We start from the raw sequence: 21,069 nt of genomic DNA on the forward strand, positions 1-21,069 counted from the left end.
CCACATTTGGAGTTGTGGAATACTAATGATTAGGCTTGTAGAATAATAGAGCTGAAAGGGACTAATAGATTGTGTCATCCAGCCCACTCCTTTTACAGATGAGAAAATGGAGTGCTGGATAAATTACTTATTGTAGGTTAACCATCTATTCATTCTTGCACCGATACCTAGTCCATGGTCTTTTTGGTATAACATATTGCTTATCCCAGAAAGACCAAATTTAGTCTCAGAGGGAACATGATTTCTTGAATTCATTTTCATTACTGAATGTTTTTACATAAGGCAAAGAGCCTGTTTGAGCTTGATTCAGACCCCCAAAATACGCACTGTTCCTAGTGACTTGCTTCCTTCTATGTTGTTGTCATTACAAATTATTATAACAGATTTAGACAAAAAATTGAGGAAACTAAGCTACTGTGGTTTGACCCTTGATAAATTTCCATGTCAAGGAATCAGACTTATCCTGTGAATTTACTTAATAGGTGACCAGCATATACTTACGTTCCAGAAGCCTATTTTATAAAGAGTAGCTATGCCTACTTCCTGATGAAAGAAGAAATACATCAGACTGAACTTCTTTAAAGGAAGGTATCTAGCATTCTTCATAACAGGTCTTTCCTACTCTGTTCTTCAGTGTCATTAAAAATCTGTATTTATTGTCTGATTACACATACTGTACAATAAGAACTAGAGAAATGAAACTTTTCTCTGGAAGTTTAAAATTTAAAGTAAAAAGAGCTGATTTGGATAGATGTGTTTATCTGTGTATTTATAAGACAATAGAATTAAATCACCATAGACCTATTCCTTTCTCCCAAAAGAGATTAACTATTGATTCTTTTAAGCTAACGATGATTTTAATTTCAGGGTCCTTTAAAGCATTACATAATCCAGCATATCTTTTTAAGAATAAGTTAAGAAAATCGAGACTTTTTTCTTAAGTTTGAACTCTTAAAACTCAGGTTGAATAACAACAAATGGTCCATGAAAGATAAGTCAGTGGAGGATCACATCCATACAGTGAAAAGAATTTTGTTTTGATCAGGTTTTTTTTTTTTTTTTTTAATTTTTATTCTGCTTTAAGTGAAAGTTTACAAATCGTCAGTCTCTCATACCAAAATTTGTGTACCCCTTGCTATATACACGTAATCGCTTTCCCCCTAATGAGACAGCACACTCCGTCCCTCCACTCTCTCTTTTCGTGTCCATTCGGCCAACTTCTGAACCCCTCTGCCCTCTTCTCTCCCCTCCAGAAAGGAGATGCCAACATAGTCTCATGTGTCTACTTGATCCAAGAAGCTTATTCTTTACCAGTATCATTTTCTCTCCCATTTGTCTGGTCCAATCCCCGTCTGAAGAATCCGTTTTGGAAACGGTTCCTGTCTTGGGCTAACAGAAGGTCTGGGGACCATGACCACTGGGGTCCTTCTAGTCTCAGTCAGACCGTTAAGTCTGGTCTTTTTACAAGAATGTGGAGTCTGCATCCACTGCTCTCCTGCTCCCTCAGGGGTTCTCTGTTGTGTTCCCTGTCAGGACAGTCATCGGTTGTAGCCGGGCACCATCTAGTTCTTCTGGTCTCAGGCTGATGTACTCTCTGGTTTATGTGGGCCCTTTCTGTCTCTTGGGCTTGTAATTACCTTGTGTCTTTGGTGTTCTTCATGCTCCTTTGCCACAGGTGGATTGAGACCAATTGATGGATCTTAGATGGCTGCTTGCTAGCATTTAAGACCCCAGACACCACTCTCCAAAGTGGGATGCAGAATGTTTTCTTAATAGATTTTATTATGCCAGTTGACTTAGATGTCCCCTGAAACCATGATCCCCAAACCCATGCTCCTGCTACGCTGGCCTTCGAAGAATTTGTTTTATTCAGGAAACTTCTTTGCTTTTGCTTTAGTCCAATTGTGCTGACCTGTCTTGTATTGTGAGTTGTCTTTCCCTTCACCTAAAGTAGTTCTTATCTACTAATTAGTGAATACCCCTTTTCCTCCCTCCCTCCTTCCCCTCTCTCTCCCCACTCTCATAACCATCAAAGAATATTTTCTTCTCTCTTTAAACTATTTCTTGAGTTCTTATAATAGTGGTCTTATACAATATTTTTCCCTTTTCAGCTGACTAATTTCACTCAGCATAATGCCTTCCAGATTCCTCCATGTTATGAAATGTTTCACAGATTCATCACTGTTCTTTATTAATGGGTAGTATTCCATTGTGTGAATATACCATTATTTATCCATTCATCCATTGATGGGCACCTTGGTTGCTTCCATCTTTCTGCTGTTGTAAACAGTGCTGCAGTGACCATGGGTGTGCATATATCTGTTCATGTAAAGGCTCTTATTTCTCTAGGATATATTCTAAGGAGTGGGATTGCTGGATCGTATGGTAGTTCTATTCTAGCTTTTTAAGGAAGCGCCAAATTGATTTCCAAAGTGGTTGTACCACTTTACATTTCCACCAACAGTGTGTAAGTGCTCCAGTCTCTCCACAGCCTCTCCAACATTTATTATCCAGCCTTGTTGGAGTGAGATGGAATCTCATTTTAGTTTTGATTTGCGTTTCTCTAATGGCTAATGAACATGAGCATTTCCTCATGTATCTGTTAGCTACCTGAATGTCTTCTTTAGTGAGGTGTCTATTCGTATCTTTTGCCCATTTTGTAATTGGGTTATTTGTTTTTTGTAGTTGAGTTTTTGCAGTATCATGTAGATTTTAGAGATCAGGTGCTGATCGGAAATGTCATAGCTAAAAACTTTTTCCCAGTCTGTAGGTCGTCTTTTTACTCTTTTGGTGAAGTCTTTGGATGAGCATAGATGTTTGATTTTTAGGAGCTCCCAGTTATCTAATTTCCCTTCTGCATTGTTAGTAATGTTTTGTCTACTGTTTATGCCACATATTAGGGCTCCTAATAACGTTGTCTGCATTTTTTCTTCCATGATCTTTATCATTTTAGATTTTATATTTAGGTCTTTGATCCATTTTGAGTTGGTTTTTGTGCACAGTGTGAGGTATTGCTCTTGCATTTTTTTGCAGATGGATATCCAGTTATGCTAGCACCATTTGCTAAAAAGACTGTCTTTTCCCCACTTAACTGACTTTGGGCCTTTGTCAAATATCAGCTGCTCATATGCGGATGAATTTATGTCTGGATTCTCAATTCTGTCCCATTGGCCTATGTGTCTGTTGTTGTACCAGTACCAGGCTGTTTTGACTACTGTGGCTGTATAATAGGTTTTAAAATCAGGTAGCTTGTGGCCTCCTACTTTGTTCTTTTTCAGTAATGCTTTACTTATCCGGGGCCTCTTTCCCTTCCATATGAAGTTGGTGATTTGTTTCTCCATCTCTTTAAAAAAATGTCATTGGAATTTGGATCGGAATTGCATTGTATCTATAGATCGCTTTTGGTAGAACAGACATTTTTACAATGTTAAGTCTTCCCATCCATGAGCAAGGTATGCTTTTCCACTTACATAGGTCTCTTTTGGTTTCTTGCAGTAGTGTTTTGTAGTTTTCTTTGTGTAAGTCTTTTACATCTCTGGTAAGATTTATTCCTAAGTATTTTATCTCCTTGCGGGCTACTGTAAATGGTATTGATTTGGTGATTTCCTCTTGGATGTTCTCTTTGTTGTTGTAAAGGAATCCAACTGACTTTTGTATGTTTATCTTGCATCCTGATGCAGTGCTAAACTCTTCTATTAGTTTGAGTCGTTTTCTTGAGGATTCCTTAGGGTTTTCTGTGTGTAAGATCATGTCATCTGCAAGTAAAGACACTTTTACTTCTTCCTTGCCAATCTGGATGCCCTTTCTTTATCTAGCCTTATTTCCCCGGCTAGGACCTCCAGTACAATGTTGAATTAAGAGTGATGATAAAGGGCATCCTTGTCTGGTTCCCGATCTCAATGGGAACGCTATCAGACTCTCTCCGTTTAGGGTGATGTTGGCTGTTGGCTTTGTATAAATGCCCTTTACTATGTTGAGGAATTTTCCTTCTAGTCCTATTTTACTGAGAGTTTTTATCATGAATGGATGTTGAACTTTGTCAAATGCCTTTTCTGCATCAAATGATAAATTCATGTGATTCTTGTCTTTTGTTTTATTTATATGATGGATTACATTCATTGTTTCTCTAATGTTGAACCATCCCTGCGTACCTGGTATGAATGGTGAATTATTTTTTTCGTATGTTGTTCAACTCTATTGGCTAGAATTTTGTTGAGGATTTTGCATCTATGTTCATGAGGGATCCCAAAACCTAGTGCTGTCGAGTCGATTCTGACTCATAACGACCCTGTAGGACGGAGTAGAACTGCCCCATAGAGTTTCCAAGGAGCGCCTGGCAGATTCAAACTGCTGACCCTTTGGTTAGCAGCCATAGCACTTAACCACTATGCCACCAGGGTTTCCTCATGAGGGATATAGGTGTGTAATTTTATTTTTTTGCAGTGTCTTTAGCTGGTTTTGGTATCAGGGGTATGCTGGCTTTATGCAGTGAATTTCAGAGTTTTCTGTCCTTTTCTATGCTCTGAAATATCTTTGGTAGTAGTGGTGTTAACTCTTCTCTGAAAGTTTGGTAGAACTCTGCAGTGAAGCTGTCCAATCCAGGGGATTTTTTTTTGTTGGGAAATGTTGATTACCTTTTTAATCTCCTCTTTTGTTATGGGTCTATTTATTTGTTCTACCTCTATTTACATTAGTTTAGGTAGGTAGTGTGTTTCTAGGAATTCATCCATTTATTCTAGGTTTTCAAATTTGTTAGCGTACAATTTTTCATAGTAATCTGATACGATTCTTTTAATTTCTGTTGGGTCTGTTGTAATATTGCCCATCTCATTTCTTATTTGGGTTATTTGCTTCCTCTCCTGTTTTTCTTTTGTCAGTTTGGTCAGTGGTTTATCAATTTTGTTAATTTTCTCAAAGAGCCAGCTTTTGCTCTTGTTAACTCTTTCAACTGTTTTTCTGTTTTGTATTTCATTTAATTCTGCTTTAATTTTTATTATTTGCTTTCTTCTGGTGCCTCAGGGTTTCTTTTGTTGCTCTGTTCCTATTTGTTCAAGTTGTAGGGATAATTCTTTGATTTTGGCCCTTTCTTCTTTTTTTATGTGTGCATTTATTGATATAAATTGACCCCTGAGCACTGCTTTCACTGTGTTCCAAAGGTTCTGATAGGAAGTGTTTTCATTCTTATTGGATTCTCTGAATTTCTGTATTCCATCCTTATTGTCTTCTATAACCCAGTCTTTTTTGAGCAGGGTATTGTTCAGTTTCCAAGCGTTCGATTTCTTTTCCCTGCTTTTTCTGTTATTGATTTCCACTTTTATGGCCTTATGGTCAGAGAAGATGCTTTGTAATATTTCAATGTTTTGGATTCTGCTAAGGCTTTTTTTTTTTTTTTTTAAGGCTTGCTTTATGCCCTAATACGTAGTCTATTCTAGAGAATGTTCCATGTGCACTAGAAAAGAAAATATACTTGACTGCTGTTGGGTGGAGTGTTCTGTATATGTCTATAAGGTCAAGTTGCTTGATTGTGGCATTTAGATCTTCTGTGTCTTTATTGAGCTTTTTTTTGCGGATGTCCTGTCCTTCAGCAAAAGCGGTGTGTTATGGAGCTGTCTATCTCACTTTTCAATGCTGATAGTTTGTTTTATGTATCTTGCAGCCCTGTCATTGGGTGCATAAATATTTAATATGGTAATATCTTCTTGGTGTATTGTCCCTTTAATCATTATATAGTGTCCTTCCTTATCCTTTCTGATGGGTTTAACTTTAAAGTCTATTTTGTCATAAATTAATATTGCCACTCCTGCTCTTTTTTAATTGTTGTTTGCTTGATATATTTTTTTCCATCCTTTGAGTTTTAGTTTGTTTGTGTCTTGAAGTCTAAAGTGTGTTTTCTCTTAGGCAGTGTATAGCCCAACTGTTTTTTAAATCCATTCTGCCACTCTCTATCTCTTTATTGGTGCATTTAGTCCATTTACATTCAGGGTAATTATGGGTAGGTATGAATTTAGTACTGTCATTTTGATGTCTTTTTTGTGTGCTGTTGACATTTTCCCGCTTAATTTTTTGTGCCGAGTAGTTTATATATTGTCTTTTCCTCGTATTCGTTGATGTTGATTTTATCTCTGCTGAGTCTCTATTTTTTTCTTGTATTTTATTTTGATGTGTAGGATGGTTTGTCTCCTTTGTGGTTACCTTAATATTTAGCCCTGTTTTTCTAAATTTAAACTAACTTTTATTTCTTTGTATCACCTTGTCTTCGAGCCATCTATAAGTTATCGTATTAGTTTATTTTATGTTTCCTTACTCTATCATAGCTTCTTGCTTTGTTTTGATATTCCCAAGTGGGTTGCTTGAGTGAGCTAGCTTGATTATTTTTGCCTTTGGAGCTCTGATGTCCTGTCACCAGTTGGCTAGAGCTGTTATCAGGTATACCAGTCTAGGAGTCCATTCACTTTTCTGGTATGAATTCAGCTCAGGTGTCTAGGTAGGTGATCATTAATGTGTGGTATGGCTCTGTCCTACAGTCTTACAGGGACAGGGGTGATTGGTGTAGGTTCTGGTATCTGGTTGCAGTAGGGGATCACACTCGGAACAAGGCAGGGGGCTGAGAATCGTCCCCCAAATGTCTCTGAAGAAAGCGCTTCCCTCTTCCCTAGAGCGTACAGGTGGGTGAGTTCTGTAGATGGACCATGGGCACCCAGTGTTTTTGGTTTTAAGGACTGGGAGGTACCAGTTAATCCTGGACCACCGTTGTGGGTCGCTGGGCAATCTGAGTGGAGCCACCAGTCCTTAGGCCCCTGATGTGGGTAGGTAAGTACCCTTTTTAACACGCAAAGTTTTGTCAAAGATCAAACACCCCCCCTCTCCACCACACAGCTGAAACTGTTGTAGTCTGCCAACAAGGGCGTATTTTCTTGAAATAGGCCCACAGAGGTCCGTGCAGTGGGGAAAGGTATTCAAAGTCCACGGGCAGTTTGTGCCTGGACAGGAGCCGCTTCTGTCCTGCGTCCAACTCCCCCCCCCCCCCCCCCGCCCCGTTAGTGGAGCTGGCAAATTATCTTTTCCCCCAATTGTGAATTTAGTCCTTCTCCAAGGCCAGGAGGATGGCTCTAGGTGCTCAATAGGCCCAGGGAAGTCAACAGCCACTGAAGCTGGCTTGGGGGCTGCGGACTCGTTAAAATATACGCAAGTACTTGGCTTTTGCCTAGAGCACTGATCATCTCTGGTTTCAGAGGTGTGAGTAGGCTGTGTAGCTGGGTGCTCCTCCCTGAGGAAACTGCAGCCAAAAGCTACTACCGGCCTACCACAGCTGCTTCTGGGAATGGTGCCTGAGGGAGCCCGGCCATTCAAGTCTGGCAACTCCTCTCTGCTTCTGAACTGACTCTCACACCCCTTGACGCTTGGTCCATCTTCTGACTTTGCCTTTGATGTTCAGGGCTCCTAGGTTGTGATAAATTTAATCGTTTCACTTGATTTTTAGGGTCCTTGTAATAAGAGGCAATCACTGGAAGTGTCTGGGTATTCTGCTGTCTTGGCCCCACCTCTCTGATCAGGTTTTTTTAAGCCGTTGGAATTCAGAGTACTAATTTACCACTGCCGTCAAGTTGGTTTTGACTCATAGCAACACTGTAGGATAGAGTAGCACTGCCCCATCGGGTTTCCAATGCTCTAAGTCTTTATGGAAGCAGGCTGCCACATCCTTTTCCCACAGAGCACTGGTGGTTTTGAACCACCAGCCTTTAAGTCAGCAGACGAGTCCTTCACCACTGCGTCACTAGGCCTCTTAGTCATCTAGTGCTGCTATAACAGAAATACCACAAGTGGATGGCTTTAACAAAGAGAAATATATTTCTTCATGGTAAAGTAGGCTAAAAGTCCAAATTCAAGGCCTCAGCTTCAGGGGAAGGCTTTCTCTCTCTGTCGGCTCTGGAAGAAGGTCCTTGTCCTCAATCTTCCTGTGGTCGAGGAGCTTCTCAGGCACAGGGACCCTGGATCCAAAGGACGCGCTCTGCTCCCGGTGCCGCTTTCTTGGTGGTATGAGGTCCCCAACTCTCTGCTTGCTTCTCTTCCATAAAAGGTAGTGCAGGCCACATCCCAGGGAAATTCCTTTTACCTTGGATCAGGGAGGTGACCTGAATAAGGGTGGTGTTACAATCCTACCCTAATCCTCTCAATATAAAATTAAAATCACAAAATGGAGGACAGCCACACAATACAAGGAATCATGGCTTAACCAAGTTGATACACACATTTTTGGGGGGATATAATTCAAACTATGACAGCCTCCCTGAGTACTAGTTTAAGTGAGCATAATTTACTTCATAATAATAACATCAGTGTCAAATTGTAATTATTTACCAAGTGTTTTTACATTGTTTCCTAGGATATATAGAGTACTGTATTGATTTCTAACAGGTCCCTGGGTGGCACAAAACGGTTTGTTCTGAGCTACTAACCAAAAGGTTGGCAGTTGAAACCTAACCAGCGACACCACAGAAGAAAGGCCTAACGATCTGCTTCTATAAAAATTACAGCCAAGGAAACCGTGTGGAGATAGTTCTACTCTGTGACAGGTGGAGCCGACACGAGTCAGGATCGGTTCAACAGTGATAAGTTTGGTAGTGGTTTCTGGAGATGTTAAGATGGATAAAAACTAGTCCTTGCCCTTAAGGAGTCTGTAATCTAATCAGATAAATGGGCACAAGCAGATAATTGCAATGTAATATGCTAGGTGCAGCGATGGAATTTAGGTATGAGGCACAGAAATGGTAAAATGTCTGATTTTGTCAGGGTAGGGGGATCAGGAGAAAACACCACAAAAGACGTGATTTCCAAATAGAGTATTAAAGGATTAATAGGAGCTTATTATGGGGGTGTATGTGTATGTGTGTGTAGAAAGTGGGAATTTCTAGCAAGAGGAACACATGCCTGAAGAATGATGAAGTATTCTAGAGAAACCTAATATTCTCATTAGAGCTCGAGGGGAAAAGGATGTAGTTGTAGGAGGTCAGGTTTTGGAGATTTAGGCAAAAAGGAACTTTTTATGCCTTAATTAGGACTTACAGGTGTCGGGCATACCTGTGAAAGGTTTTAACAGAGAGGTAGTGTATTCTGTGAAGGATGAATTTGAAGTGTGGGGGATGGCGACTCAGACAGTTCAGTTGATTACAGTAATCCTGTAAGTTTATTACAGGAAAGAGGTGGTGGTCTCTAGAGTTACGTAAAAACTGGGAGAAGTTTTTTCTTAGAGCCAGGGACAGCGCTGGGGAGGGAAACAACAGGGTCTTAACTGACTGCGTAGACTGTGGGAATGGGGATTACAGTTAAGTCACTTTAGTTTATACCTAGCTACTCTCTTTTTTAAAAGAAAGACAAACTTTTAATTTCGGAATATTTTATATTCACAGAAAAGTTACAGAGAGTTTCTGTATACTCGTCACTCAGCTTTCCCTAATGTTAGCATCTTATTAGCATTTTGTAAAATTTGTCCAAACTAAGAGATTAACATTGGTACAATATTATTAACTAAACTAACAGACTTCATTTAGATTTCACCACTTTTACCACTAATAGTCCCTCTTAGTCTTCTGTTTACACTGATACAGACCACATTTGTTTCTTTCAAATGCTGATAAGATAAAACGGAGGTAAAGTTCAGATACACAACTTTGTTGCACTATGTTTTGGGTTTTCACAACTCCCTGTATTATAGCTTGTCTGATTCAAGAGTTTTTAAATCCCTAAATTTTAGTGGAATAAGACTCTTTGGGGACTGTTAAGCCATTAAGAAAACGTTTGGCAGTTAGAAATAGAACTACCATACAACCCAGAAATCCCACTCCTCGGAATATACCCTAGAGAAACAAGAGCCTTCACACAAACAGATATATGCACACCCATGTTTATTGCAGCACTGTTTACAATAGCAAAAAGCTGGAAGCAACCAAGGTGTCCATCAACGGATGAATGGGTAAATAAACTGTGGTATATTCACACAATGGAATACTACTCATCGATAAAGAATAGTGACGAATCTGTGAAACATTTCATAACATGGAGGAACCTGGAAGGCATTATGCTGAGCGAAATCAGTCAGAGGCAAAAGGACAAATATTGTATAAGACCACTATTATAAAATCTTGAGAAATAGTATAAACTGAGAAGAACACATACTTTTGTGGTTACGAGGGGGGGAGGGAGGGAGAGGGTTTTTTACTGATTAATTAGTAGATAAGAACTGCTTTAGGTGAAGGGAAGGACAACACTCAATACATGGAAGGTCAGCCCAATTGGACTGGACCAAAAGCAAAGAAGTTTCCTGGATAAACTGAATGCTTCAAAGGTCAGCGGAGCAAGGGCGGGGGTTTGGGAACCATGCTCTAAGGGGACTTCTAAGTCAATTGGCAAAATAATTCTGTTATGAAAACATTCTGCACCCCACTTTGAAATGTGGCGTCTGGGGTCTTAAATGCTAACAAGCGGCCATCTAAGATGCATCAATTGGTCTCAACCCACCTGGATCAAAGGAGAATGAAGAACACCAAGGTCACACGACAACTAAGAGCCCAAGAGACAGAAAGGGCCACATGAACCAGAGACCTACATTATCCTGAGACCAGAAGAACTAGATGGTGCCCGACCACAATCGATGACTGCCCTGACAGGGAGCAGAATAGAGAACCCCTGACGGAGCAGGAGATCAGTGGGATGCAGACCCCACATTCTCATAAAAAGACCATACTTAATGGTCTGAGTGAGACTAGAGGAATCCCGGCGGGCATGGCCCCCAAACCTTCTGTTGGCCCAGGACAGGAACCATTCCCGAAGACAACTCATCAGACATGAAAGGGACTGGACAGTGGGTAGGAGAGAGATGCTGAAGAAGAGTGAGCTAATTATATCAGGTGGACACTTGAGACTGTGTTGGCATCTCCTGTCTGGAGGGGGGATGGGAGGATAGAGAGAGTTGGAAGCTGGCAAAATTGTCACAAAAGGAGAGACTGGAAGGGCTGACTCATTAGGGGGAGAGCAATTGGGAGTAAGGAGTAAGATGTGTATAAACTTATATGTGACAGTCTGACTTGATTTGTAAACGTTCACTTGAAGCTCAATAAAAGTTAATAAAAAAAAAAGTTTGGAAAATGTGTTGACAAGAAACATACAACCTGAAAGTTTGGTCAAATTCACTGATGACATTGACAGTAGGAAAGGATGGGCTTTACTAAAAGCTTATTTTCAGGTGGAGAAATGTAAGGCAGTCATATAATTTGTAGCTTAACTCTTTTGTGCCTGGCGGTGCGTAAAGTGACCATGGACTGTTTTTTTTTTTTAGCCTCTGGGGTTTATTTAGAAGCTGCTGGACAATTGATAGTATGTGCTCCTCAAGGCAAGGACCTTTATGACTGTTGGAAACCAAAGAAATGACTCTGTGCCTCAAAATACTCTTTTTACAGGGTATTGTGTGAGGTGTCTGAATTTTTGCTAGGAAGATAGAAATTTGAACACGTGTATACCAGTAGTAGACCCTGATGGGGACTCATAAAAAAAAAAATTTGAACACGTGTATACCAGTAGTAGACCCTGATGGGGACTCATATGTACCACTAAACACTTAAGGTAGTAGGCTCGTAGGAGGGGGCAAAAAAAAAAAAAAAATTCCATACTGCCTACCAAAAATTAGGATACATTCAATGAATGATGCAGATGCCTCCATTAATGAAAACACATGGTATCAATAGAAAATTCAAAGCAGAAAATAATTGAGTCACTGAAGGGTTAGCTGTTTTTTTTAATAACTTTAGAAATTACAAATAAAGTATTGATAACTGAATTTAAACAACATTTAACAAGCTTAAAAAATTTTATCTGTAAACATGTATATTTTTCTGTGTAGCAGCTAATATATCTTTTAACACCTTTTTTAAAAAAAGAGTTTTAGATTAAAAATGTGCTTTCTGAAGTATGTTGTTGTTAGTTGCTGTTGAGTCCATTCTAACTCATAGCAACCCCATGAAATATAGTCAGTAAAAATTTATCAGCCTTGTAATAGGCTTATTGACATCTTTAAGTAGGCAAACTCTATACAAAATTACTACAAAAGAGCATTTCCTAGCCCGTATTACTGTCAAAATATAGAAGAGTCAGTTACCTAAATACAATGGGAAGGATTTTCTTTGTGTGTGTGTGTATGTGGTTAAAAATGTATATGTGTGTGTATAAAACAAAACATTTGCCAGTTCAACAATTTTTACATGTGTAATTCAGTGACATTGATTACGTTCATCACATTGTGCAACTATTTACCACTATCTTTTTCCAAATTATTCCACCACTATTAACAGAAACTTAGTGCCCCCTAAGTAATGACTCACCCTTTGCCCCCTCCCTTCCAGCCCTGATAATCAGCAATAACCATTGGTCTCTCTACATTTACCTGTTTCACATAAATGGGGTCATGCGGTATTTGTCCTTTCATGACTGGATTATTTTACATAGCGTAATGATTTCAAGGTTCATTCCTGTTGTAAGACTTCATTTCTCTTTATGGCTAAGTCGGTTGTGTTTATATGCCACATTTTGTTTATTCATTCTATTGATGGACATTTAGAACATTTAGGACATTTCTACCTTTTTGGGTGTTGTGAAGAGTGCTGCAGTGAACATGGGTGCACAGGTTTCTGTTTTCATTCCTGCTTTCAGTTCTTTTGAGTATATACCTAGGATCGGGGTTGCTGGATCACATGGTAGTTCTGTGTTTTACTTTCTGAGGAGCCGCCAGACTTTTCCACGGGGGCTGTACCATCTTGCATTTTCACTAGCGGTGGGTGAGAGTTAAAATTTCCCCACATCCTCACCAGCGGTGGTTAATTTCCATCTCTGTGATCATAGCCATCCTAGTAGGGGTGAGGTGGCATCTCGGGGTGGCTTTGACTTGCATCTCCCTAATGACTGATGACATTGAGTATCGTTTCATGTGCTGGTCTGTCATTTGTATCTCAGTTTTTTGATGAAATGCCTATTCAAGTCCTTTGCCCATTTTTCAACTGGATTGTTACAATGGGTAGTTTTATTAAAAATCAATATCTTGTTTTAGGCTTTGACTCTCTAAGTTTTCGCTTTATTACTTTTTGCTATATTAACATGTACTTTGACCATAATTAACACTGACGCTGATGCTTTATTCACTATTGCCACAATACTGCTTTATAACATCTCTTTAGTGTCATACTTGAGAAATAAAATTGTACACTCATTCCTCACTTACCGGTATGGTTAAGTTCCAAAGACCAGGTTGTTATGTGAAATAGGTGTTATGTGAAAATGGGGGATTTTTTTTTTTCCCTGTCCAATTTTTTGAACATAGAAATAACAACTAAGATTTACTAATGTGCTCGTCATCGCTGTGACAAGTCCAGTTATGGATCATTCCTTTGCGGAGGAGGAGGCTTGGAGCAGGCAAAGTTGGGTAAAGCTGGGCTGTGTGACAGAGGGCTCATGGCTTAACCACGTCATCACCTTCCTCCGTGCTGGGTCAGAGCTTCCCTCGAGGAGCCACATCCAGGCCTCCACTCCCACCCCTGCAAGCCCTGCATTCAGGATCTCAGAGCCCACTCTGCCCTAAGGGCCTGGTGAGTCCAGAGGCTCGGGGCTTCTCACTGGGGCTCTGGGAGCCTGGCCCCAAGGCCGGCCCCAGTGAAGCAGAGGCTTACTTTGGGATGCCATTAAACTCACAGCATTTCTCCTGAACCGCCTTTCCAATGCTTCTGTCCTCCCTTTCCACTCCACAGCAATTTTGAGCTGCCTCAGGGCCTCAGGCCACATTGGAGCAGGGAACACAGAACAGGCATCCACCTCAGGGGCCACGGCCACAGAGGAGGCCAGCCCCATGTGGCAGCTGACTTGGCGGCTCTGTGCGGCAGGAGCCATGCCCGCAGGCCGGTTAATGTGCGAAACGGTCGGATAGTAGATTTTTTTACTCTTCTGGTAAATACAAAATATCACATAATGAGATAATCACTAAGTGAGGGGTAGGTGTGCAAATAATTTTCAGTATTTGAGAGGTCTTAGGAATAAACCTTAAAGTTGATCATAATTTGTTTCTTTAAGCAGGGCTTCTCACCTTTGGCACTATTGATGCTTTAGGGCGGGTACTTCCTTGTTAGAGGACCTGTCCTGTGCATTGTAGAATAGTTAGCACCATCCCTGGCACTCCCTAGTTGTGACAACCAAAAATGTCTCTAGACATTGCCAAACATTCCTTGGGGGCAAAGTCACCCCTAGTTGAGAACCACAACTTTAAGCAAAAAACTTAGTGGATCTACGAGAAACTTCCATATGCTAGTATTACCTGGGGTATTTCTGTATTTCATATATGGGGTATGCTATAAAATGTGTTTTATTTTAAAAAATGGGTCTATGGAAAAAATACTTTGGAGAAATTCTGGACTAAACAAAATTAGACAAATTTTATTTCTTCTTTCTCTTCCCTTCACCTTCCCCCTCCTCCTTCCCCCTCTTCCTTTACCTTCTCCCTTACCTAACCTTTTCCATTCTCCTTCCTTTCTTTTCATCTTCTTCCCCCTTTTCTTTTTGGTTATCCTTTTCTTTCCTTTTTTTTATTCAGTCCCCCTCTTTTTCTCCTCCTCTCCATTCCCCTCCTGCTTACTACAGGATTTCTCAGAGTCTTTGATATACTAGTTGTATTATTAATTCCCAAGAGAAGACTGTAGTATGTGATATTTCTAAAAACTGATGTGACTGAAGAATGGGTTATTTTTTGGAAGCATTCTTCTCAGGATTGGTGTTCAGTGGCCCACACTTTGGAAAATACTATGTTGAATGGAGATTGTTAGAAATAATTGTGGGGAATAGGTCACCTTGTATGTCTGAGTTGACAGCTACCCCTCGTTGTTAAAAGGGAATCAGTTGGAATGGGTTACCTATGACTTTTTGGGGATGCAGTAGTTTTTCCATATCTTTAAAAATGGACATCCACTTGAGGCAGATATCCCAAAATTATTTATTTTGCTGAATACAATAGAGTAGCCATTGGCAAGCTCATTGGTCAGCAGAACAACCCACAGTAAAGTCCGGAGACTCTAGAGTGGTGCATAGCCTAGCCATCCTGTCCCAGGGAGATGACTTGGTATGTCAGTTCTAGCACACATTCCAGAGCCTCTGCTTTTTGGTCACATTTTATTTTACTTTTTAATATTTAATGGTAATATATTTAATAGCTGATATTTAATGATTTGATATTTAGTATTTGGGCAAACTAAAAAAATAATTTTGCCTAGTTGGTTCAGTCATAGTTTTAAGGCTGATATGTTACAAAATGTGGAAAGGTTAAAAAGTATGTTTTAGAAATGATAAGATTTTCAGATCAATGAAATGCTGTAGTTATTATAATGTTAATACCTATGTGCTCTCGTAAACAGACTAGAAGAAAATAGTGAATTTGTTTCCTTGACTTATTTTTCTATTCCTTGTAAGATAGATAATTTTACATAATAAGAAAAAGTAATATGTTGAGTCGGGAAATTAATATTGATACATTGAAATTTTACATCAGTGGTTAATTTTATTCCATTTCAGATTCTAGGGACAAAGATTTTATAATTTATTGGCCTGAATAAACTGGGTTGATTGACTCAGGTTCTTTCGTGTTAGGCAGATGGCTTGGTGAATGACCAAAGGCAAATGCAAATTTATCGTTGCAAGAGAGACATTCATGGAACAGATGGAAGTCTTTTTTTTTTTTTTTAATAAACTCTGAGTACAGTAATGTAGCTTTTTTGACAATACCAGGCTTTAACAAAATAGAATGTTATAAATGTGATTGAGATCATCTTAAATATATACAATCCTGATAATTTTTTTCTTTTGCTTGTAAACTGGTAGGTCATTTTACATAGAATATTGTGTATTTAAGCAAGGGGGAAAAGAGGAATAGACCAGCCTTGATTAGAAGATGGTATAATATCAAATATATAAAAAAGCAGAGTACTCATTTCCTACATCCATTTTCTCCAGCCAGGAAAATTGTTTTCTACCTAAAGGGTAAGAAAAACATTTTTAAGAAGGAATTGAAGCATAAGATAGGTGAGTAGGTAATTATAGAACAGCTAGACACTTATTCAATGAGTTTAAACTTTCAGATTTACATAAATTATATCTCATTGTACTGGAAGGTAAGCAGATTTGATTGTCATCCACTATCAGTGAATGTCCTTTGACAAATAGAAGAAGTGTCAAAAGATTAGAGATCAGCAAATGTCCAATTTGCAAAGGGTGAGAAAAGGTGAGTTCTAGAAAATACAGACTGTTAAACTTGATATCGAGCATCCATCCCCAGCAAAGATCTAGGGTAAATTATTAATCAGATAATTGGCAAGCACTTAGAAGGAAGAAAGTACCGGTGGTGGATAGTGTGGCTGTAGTAAGGGGTCACGTCAAATCAATCCCCTCTCTCTCTCTCTTTTTTTCCTTAAGAGACAAAAGAAAAAGTCAGTTTTGTTTACACCTTCAACAAGTTTCAGGAACAATTTAAGACAGTTTACATAATAGCCTACAAGATTAATTATAACAAAAGGAGTAGAAAACAGCTGACATTTATTGTGCTCTTACAATATTTCAGATCCTTTACTACACAGTTTATGTGTTACTTCATTACTCCCTACAAAATCTTTTATATTAGCAAGTAGACAGCAAAACAATCATTCAGCCGGCTTTTATAAACTGCCTGTTCCTTAGCCGCTTAGAACAGGTACCTTATATGAAGATCCACTTGAGGCAGATATCTCAGGTGCTGGGGAGGGCTAGTAAGATGCATGTCAGGAACAAAGGGATAAGAATCGAAACAACTTTTGTTTTTTTAAGGATGACATTTAACAAATAAGGACAAAGTCCTGTGCTTAGTGGAAAGAAGACTGGCCTGACTACTCTTCACATGAAAAAGATCCAGAGATTTTAGTTAACTGTAAGCTGCACACCAGCAGTTTAATGTAGTTGCTAAGAAACTGAAAGTAGCTTTCAGCCAAGGTAATAGAATTATAGTGTTCAGATAAAGAAGATAATTTTTAGATTCTCTGGGGAGATTTAGACTTCTCCCTCTGTAGCAGTCACCAGTCATTAAGTGCCTTCCTCATTTTGGATAAAACCACACATCTGCCAGTCCCAGCCACCCATTCTGAGAGTTCTTAAAACCAGGCCACAGGGACAGCTAGCTTATATTTTACCACTAGTGGCCATGCCTCAGTTTCATTACTATGCCTGCCACCTTCATATAGCAGATCTGGGTGACTTCAGATATTTTCGTCTGGGCCTCACCCTCTTCAGCTTTACCTTCTAGAGTGGTACCTAGCTACTCCATACTCTTAAGTTAGCTTACCTTTTCAGTGGTAGCATGTGTTCCCTTGCTGTATGCTGTACCCAGCCAAGTCTGCTCATCTCTCAGGTCTTGCTAATCCCACCACCACAGCCTTACGTGGTTCATCCCTGACAGCAACTCCAGTTTAATGCACTGTTTGTTCTACACTCAGAATAATGCTTGGTTCTTGATGCTACATTTTAAAACAGACATTGACGAGCTAGAGATCACCCAAATGAAGATAACTAAACCAGGCATTGTTTCACAATGTGGCCCCAGCATATTTCCGCTTCATTTCCTGCCGTTTGTCTCTTCAGGCAGCCTGTGGTCCACTCACACCGAAGGACCAACAGTCTCTCAAATATGGCATCTTTCAAGTGTCCATTCGTTTGCACAGGCCTCTTTCTCTTCCTTTGAGTTCCAATTTTAATGTCGAGACCCAATTCAAATATTATCTCCTTCATAAAACCTTCCCTTGACTCTCCTATGTATTCTCTCTGGATTCCCACAGCACTTTATACATGCCTGGATTATGCATAAATCAAATTATAATCTAATTCAGGAGCTGGCAAACTTTTTCAGTAAAGGGCCATATAATAAATATGTTAGACTCTGTGGGCCATATGGATACCTTAGAATGTGAATGTGAGAGAGAAATGCTTTCTAAAGATAAGTGAATGATATATTTTAACAGAGATTATGTTGGAAAGATCTTTGTTGAATTAATAGATATGAATGTTTACATTCAGTCTGTTTGGTGAGAATGCTATCAAAGCAACATACTTTTGAATGTATTACCATTTTTTTGTCGTGCACTTCTATATGGTTTTTTATATGAGCCTCTTAATTAACAATTAACTTTTGTAATTCTGTCGTGGATAAAATGTGGGAGTTCTTAAGTAAAGGAAATTTTTTCTCTTGTTATTTAAATGTCCCTGACAGCAGCTTTATATTCTACAAGTGATAGGCTGTAAGTATTGAAACCTTGAATTGCGTTGTAGTAACACAGCATAAGTAATTCATTTACTTATAGAGATTAATTAGCTTTTTTTTTTTTTACATTGCACATTGGATTTATGCACTTTTTCAGGGTTATAGTATAAAACTTTAAAAGAATGTGTTAACTCAGACAATTTTAATCATGAAAGTATGACACATGCTTGTTTTCTCCTCATAGGCGAGATAAACTTTGGATTTGCATGGAGTTTTGTGGCGGTGGTTCCTTACAGGATATTTATCATGGTAAGATTTTTATAGGAGTTAAATGGAATTTCTTAAAATACAGCTATTTATTAAAACATTGACATTGTTTGGAGGAAAGAAAACTGTTTTATCACTATCCTCTTTGACTCCGTGCAGATATTTAAGCTATGTATGGATGAAAGCAGCCTTTGCTTTATAAACTGGAACATTGTATGTGTTTGTAGTAGTTGCTAATTCTGAAGAACTCATATTGCTAAAATTTCAAACTCAGACTTCTACAAAACATGCAGAGACCTTGACAGCTAACAGTGAGCCCAAAGAATATCCAGGTGATACATGAGTAGTGATAATGCAAAGATAATTGATTTTACTCTCGTGTATTCCAGAAACATCAATTAAACGTTTGCTCTCTGATAGTGCTGGATTCTGGGGAATTAAAAAACTGAAGAAAACATTTTTCATTGGGATTTTTAATGTAGTATATAAGAGATACTTTCAAAGAAAATAACATTTACTGCCTTTTCTTTCTTTCTTTCACTCTTGTATTCTGATTCTGTTAATGGATTATTGTCACAAACTACAGAGTAGGTTTAATTTGTTTGCTGGATGTGTACTTTTTTATTAATGTAAAATAAAATAATGTCTTAATTTATAATGTCAAATTTCCCACGAAAATAATCAGGAAAATTTTAATCATTTTTTTCATGTAGAATTTGAGCTTAAATAGTTCATATTTAAGTAATTTAGGGGCTGATTGTGATGAAACCAAAAAACACCAAACGTGTTGCCGTCAAGCCGATTCCAACTCATAGCAACCCTATAAACAGAGTAAAACTGCCCCGTAGGGTTTCCAAAGAGCAGGTGGTGGATTCCAAGTGCCAGCCTTTTGGTTAGTTAACCACTGCACCACCAGGGCCTCAGTTGTGATGAAGCAGATACTAAAAGGCTGTTTGGGTGAGATTTTCACTGTTTCTGTTTTGCTTCCCTAGATGGCCTTAGTTTGACAAAAATAGCATTTTAATGTGTTAGGAAGAAGGAAATGATGGAAGTGCTAGAATTATTTTAGAAGGTTTAATTAGGAAAGCGGACTTTAAATTCATCTTTAAAAGACAGGTAAATTTTGGATAGAAAGAAGTGCATTCTAGTAGATGAAACAACAGTGCAGTGACATGAAGGTGTAGCATACGGGAGATCATACTTACTTGTCTGGGGGGATGTATCTGGGGAGTAGAATCAGATATGGAGAGCCTTGAAAGCCAGATGGAAGATCATGAGAACGTTTCTGCTTTATGAAAAGTTATTTATTTTCTGAGGATATTTTTTAAGTTGTGGCAGTTCTTTAGTGTATATTTGAGAACATGTTTTATTAGTGGCATTTTTATTTTAATGAAAATTGAGAAATAATATTTGATTGTATTGAACATTGCAAAATAAATACTGCGAATTCAAAAAGCTGTTTCCCCTTTTTGTTTTAATTTGGATTAATTACTACTGCTTCCTTCACTTACCAGTTCCTCCTTCCTGTAGTTCTTTCAGCAAGGTCTTATATTGCTAAACTCTCTCAGTCTTTGGCCTGCACTGTTAAATGGTAGTTTAAATGGCTATACCAAAAAAACCAAACCCGTTGCTGTCAAATCAATTCCAACTCATAGTGGCTCTATAGGACAGAGTAGAACTGCCGCATAGGATTTCCACAGCAGCTCGTGGATTCAGACTGCTGACCTTTTTGGTTAGCAGTCAAACTCTTAACCACTGTGCCACCAGGGTTCCTAAATGGGTATAGGCAGATGTTTTCTAGGTTGACAAGTATTTTCTGTCAGCATTTTGAGGATATTGGACTATTGTCTTCTAGCTTCTGTAGTTATTGGGGCGTCTTGTCGGTCTGATTATTGATTCTTTGCAGATAATCTGCCTTTCTCTCTCTAATTGCTTTTAAGATTTTTATCTTCATTTCTGGTGGTTCCAGTGTCTTTAAGTGCGGATTTATTTTTATTTTTTTCTATTCAGAACTTAAAGTGCTTCCCTCAGAATTTAGCTCCTTCCTCAAGTCTGGAAAATTCTGAATTACTATTTCTTCAAATATTTTCTCCCCAATCTCTCCCATCTCTTCTTCTGGAATTCCAGTTAGATATATGTTATACCTTCTTAGTATATCCTCTGTGTCTCTTAAACTCAGTGTCATATTTTCTACTTTTTTATCCCTCAGTAGAGCCTTTTGGGTACTCATATCCATCTTCCAGTTCACTGATTTATAGCTGTGATTAGGGAATCCATTTGGTTACAATTTTTGGTAACTATTTTTTATTTCTACAAATAATTTGATTTTATTTCAAATCTCCCTCCACTTTTTTCTTTGTGTCTTATTTTCTTATAATTTTTTAAATTTTAATCATTCTTTTTATCCATACTTAATTTTTAGTCTTTCTTTGATTGTTTAGTAATTCTGTCATTTGCTCCATATATTTGGCCTAAGGTATCTCATTCTGTTTCTCACTTGT

General features: G+C 38.6%; 1 protein-coding gene across 11 annotated transcripts in view; it reads left to right on the top strand.

Moving 5' to 3' along the window:
• The window catches only part of MAP4K3 (mitogen-activated protein kinase kinase kinase kinase 3), a 238,945-nt gene that overhangs the window by 119,057 nt on the left and 98,819 nt on the right, over positions 1 to 21,069 (top strand). For all 11 annotated transcript variants that reach the window (XR_010319480.1, XR_002787226.2, XM_064277173.1 and 8 more), the window contains one exon: positions 18,546 to 18,610. Coding sequence is in view for 9 of the 11 variants with exons in the window: in XM_064277173.1 (XP_064133243.1) it covers positions 18,546 to 18,610 (65 nt within the window). In the remaining 2 variants the exon portion in view is untranslated. The remainder of the gene's footprint in view (positions 1 to 18,545; positions 18,611 to 21,069) is intronic.

Source organism: Loxodonta africana, chromosome 26 (assembly GCF_030014295.1).
Source record: "Loxodonta africana isolate mLoxAfr1 chromosome 26, mLoxAfr1.hap2, whole genome shotgun sequence".
In the NCBI taxonomy this organism is placed as follows: Eukaryota; Metazoa; Chordata; class Mammalia; order Proboscidea; family Elephantidae; genus Loxodonta; species Loxodonta africana.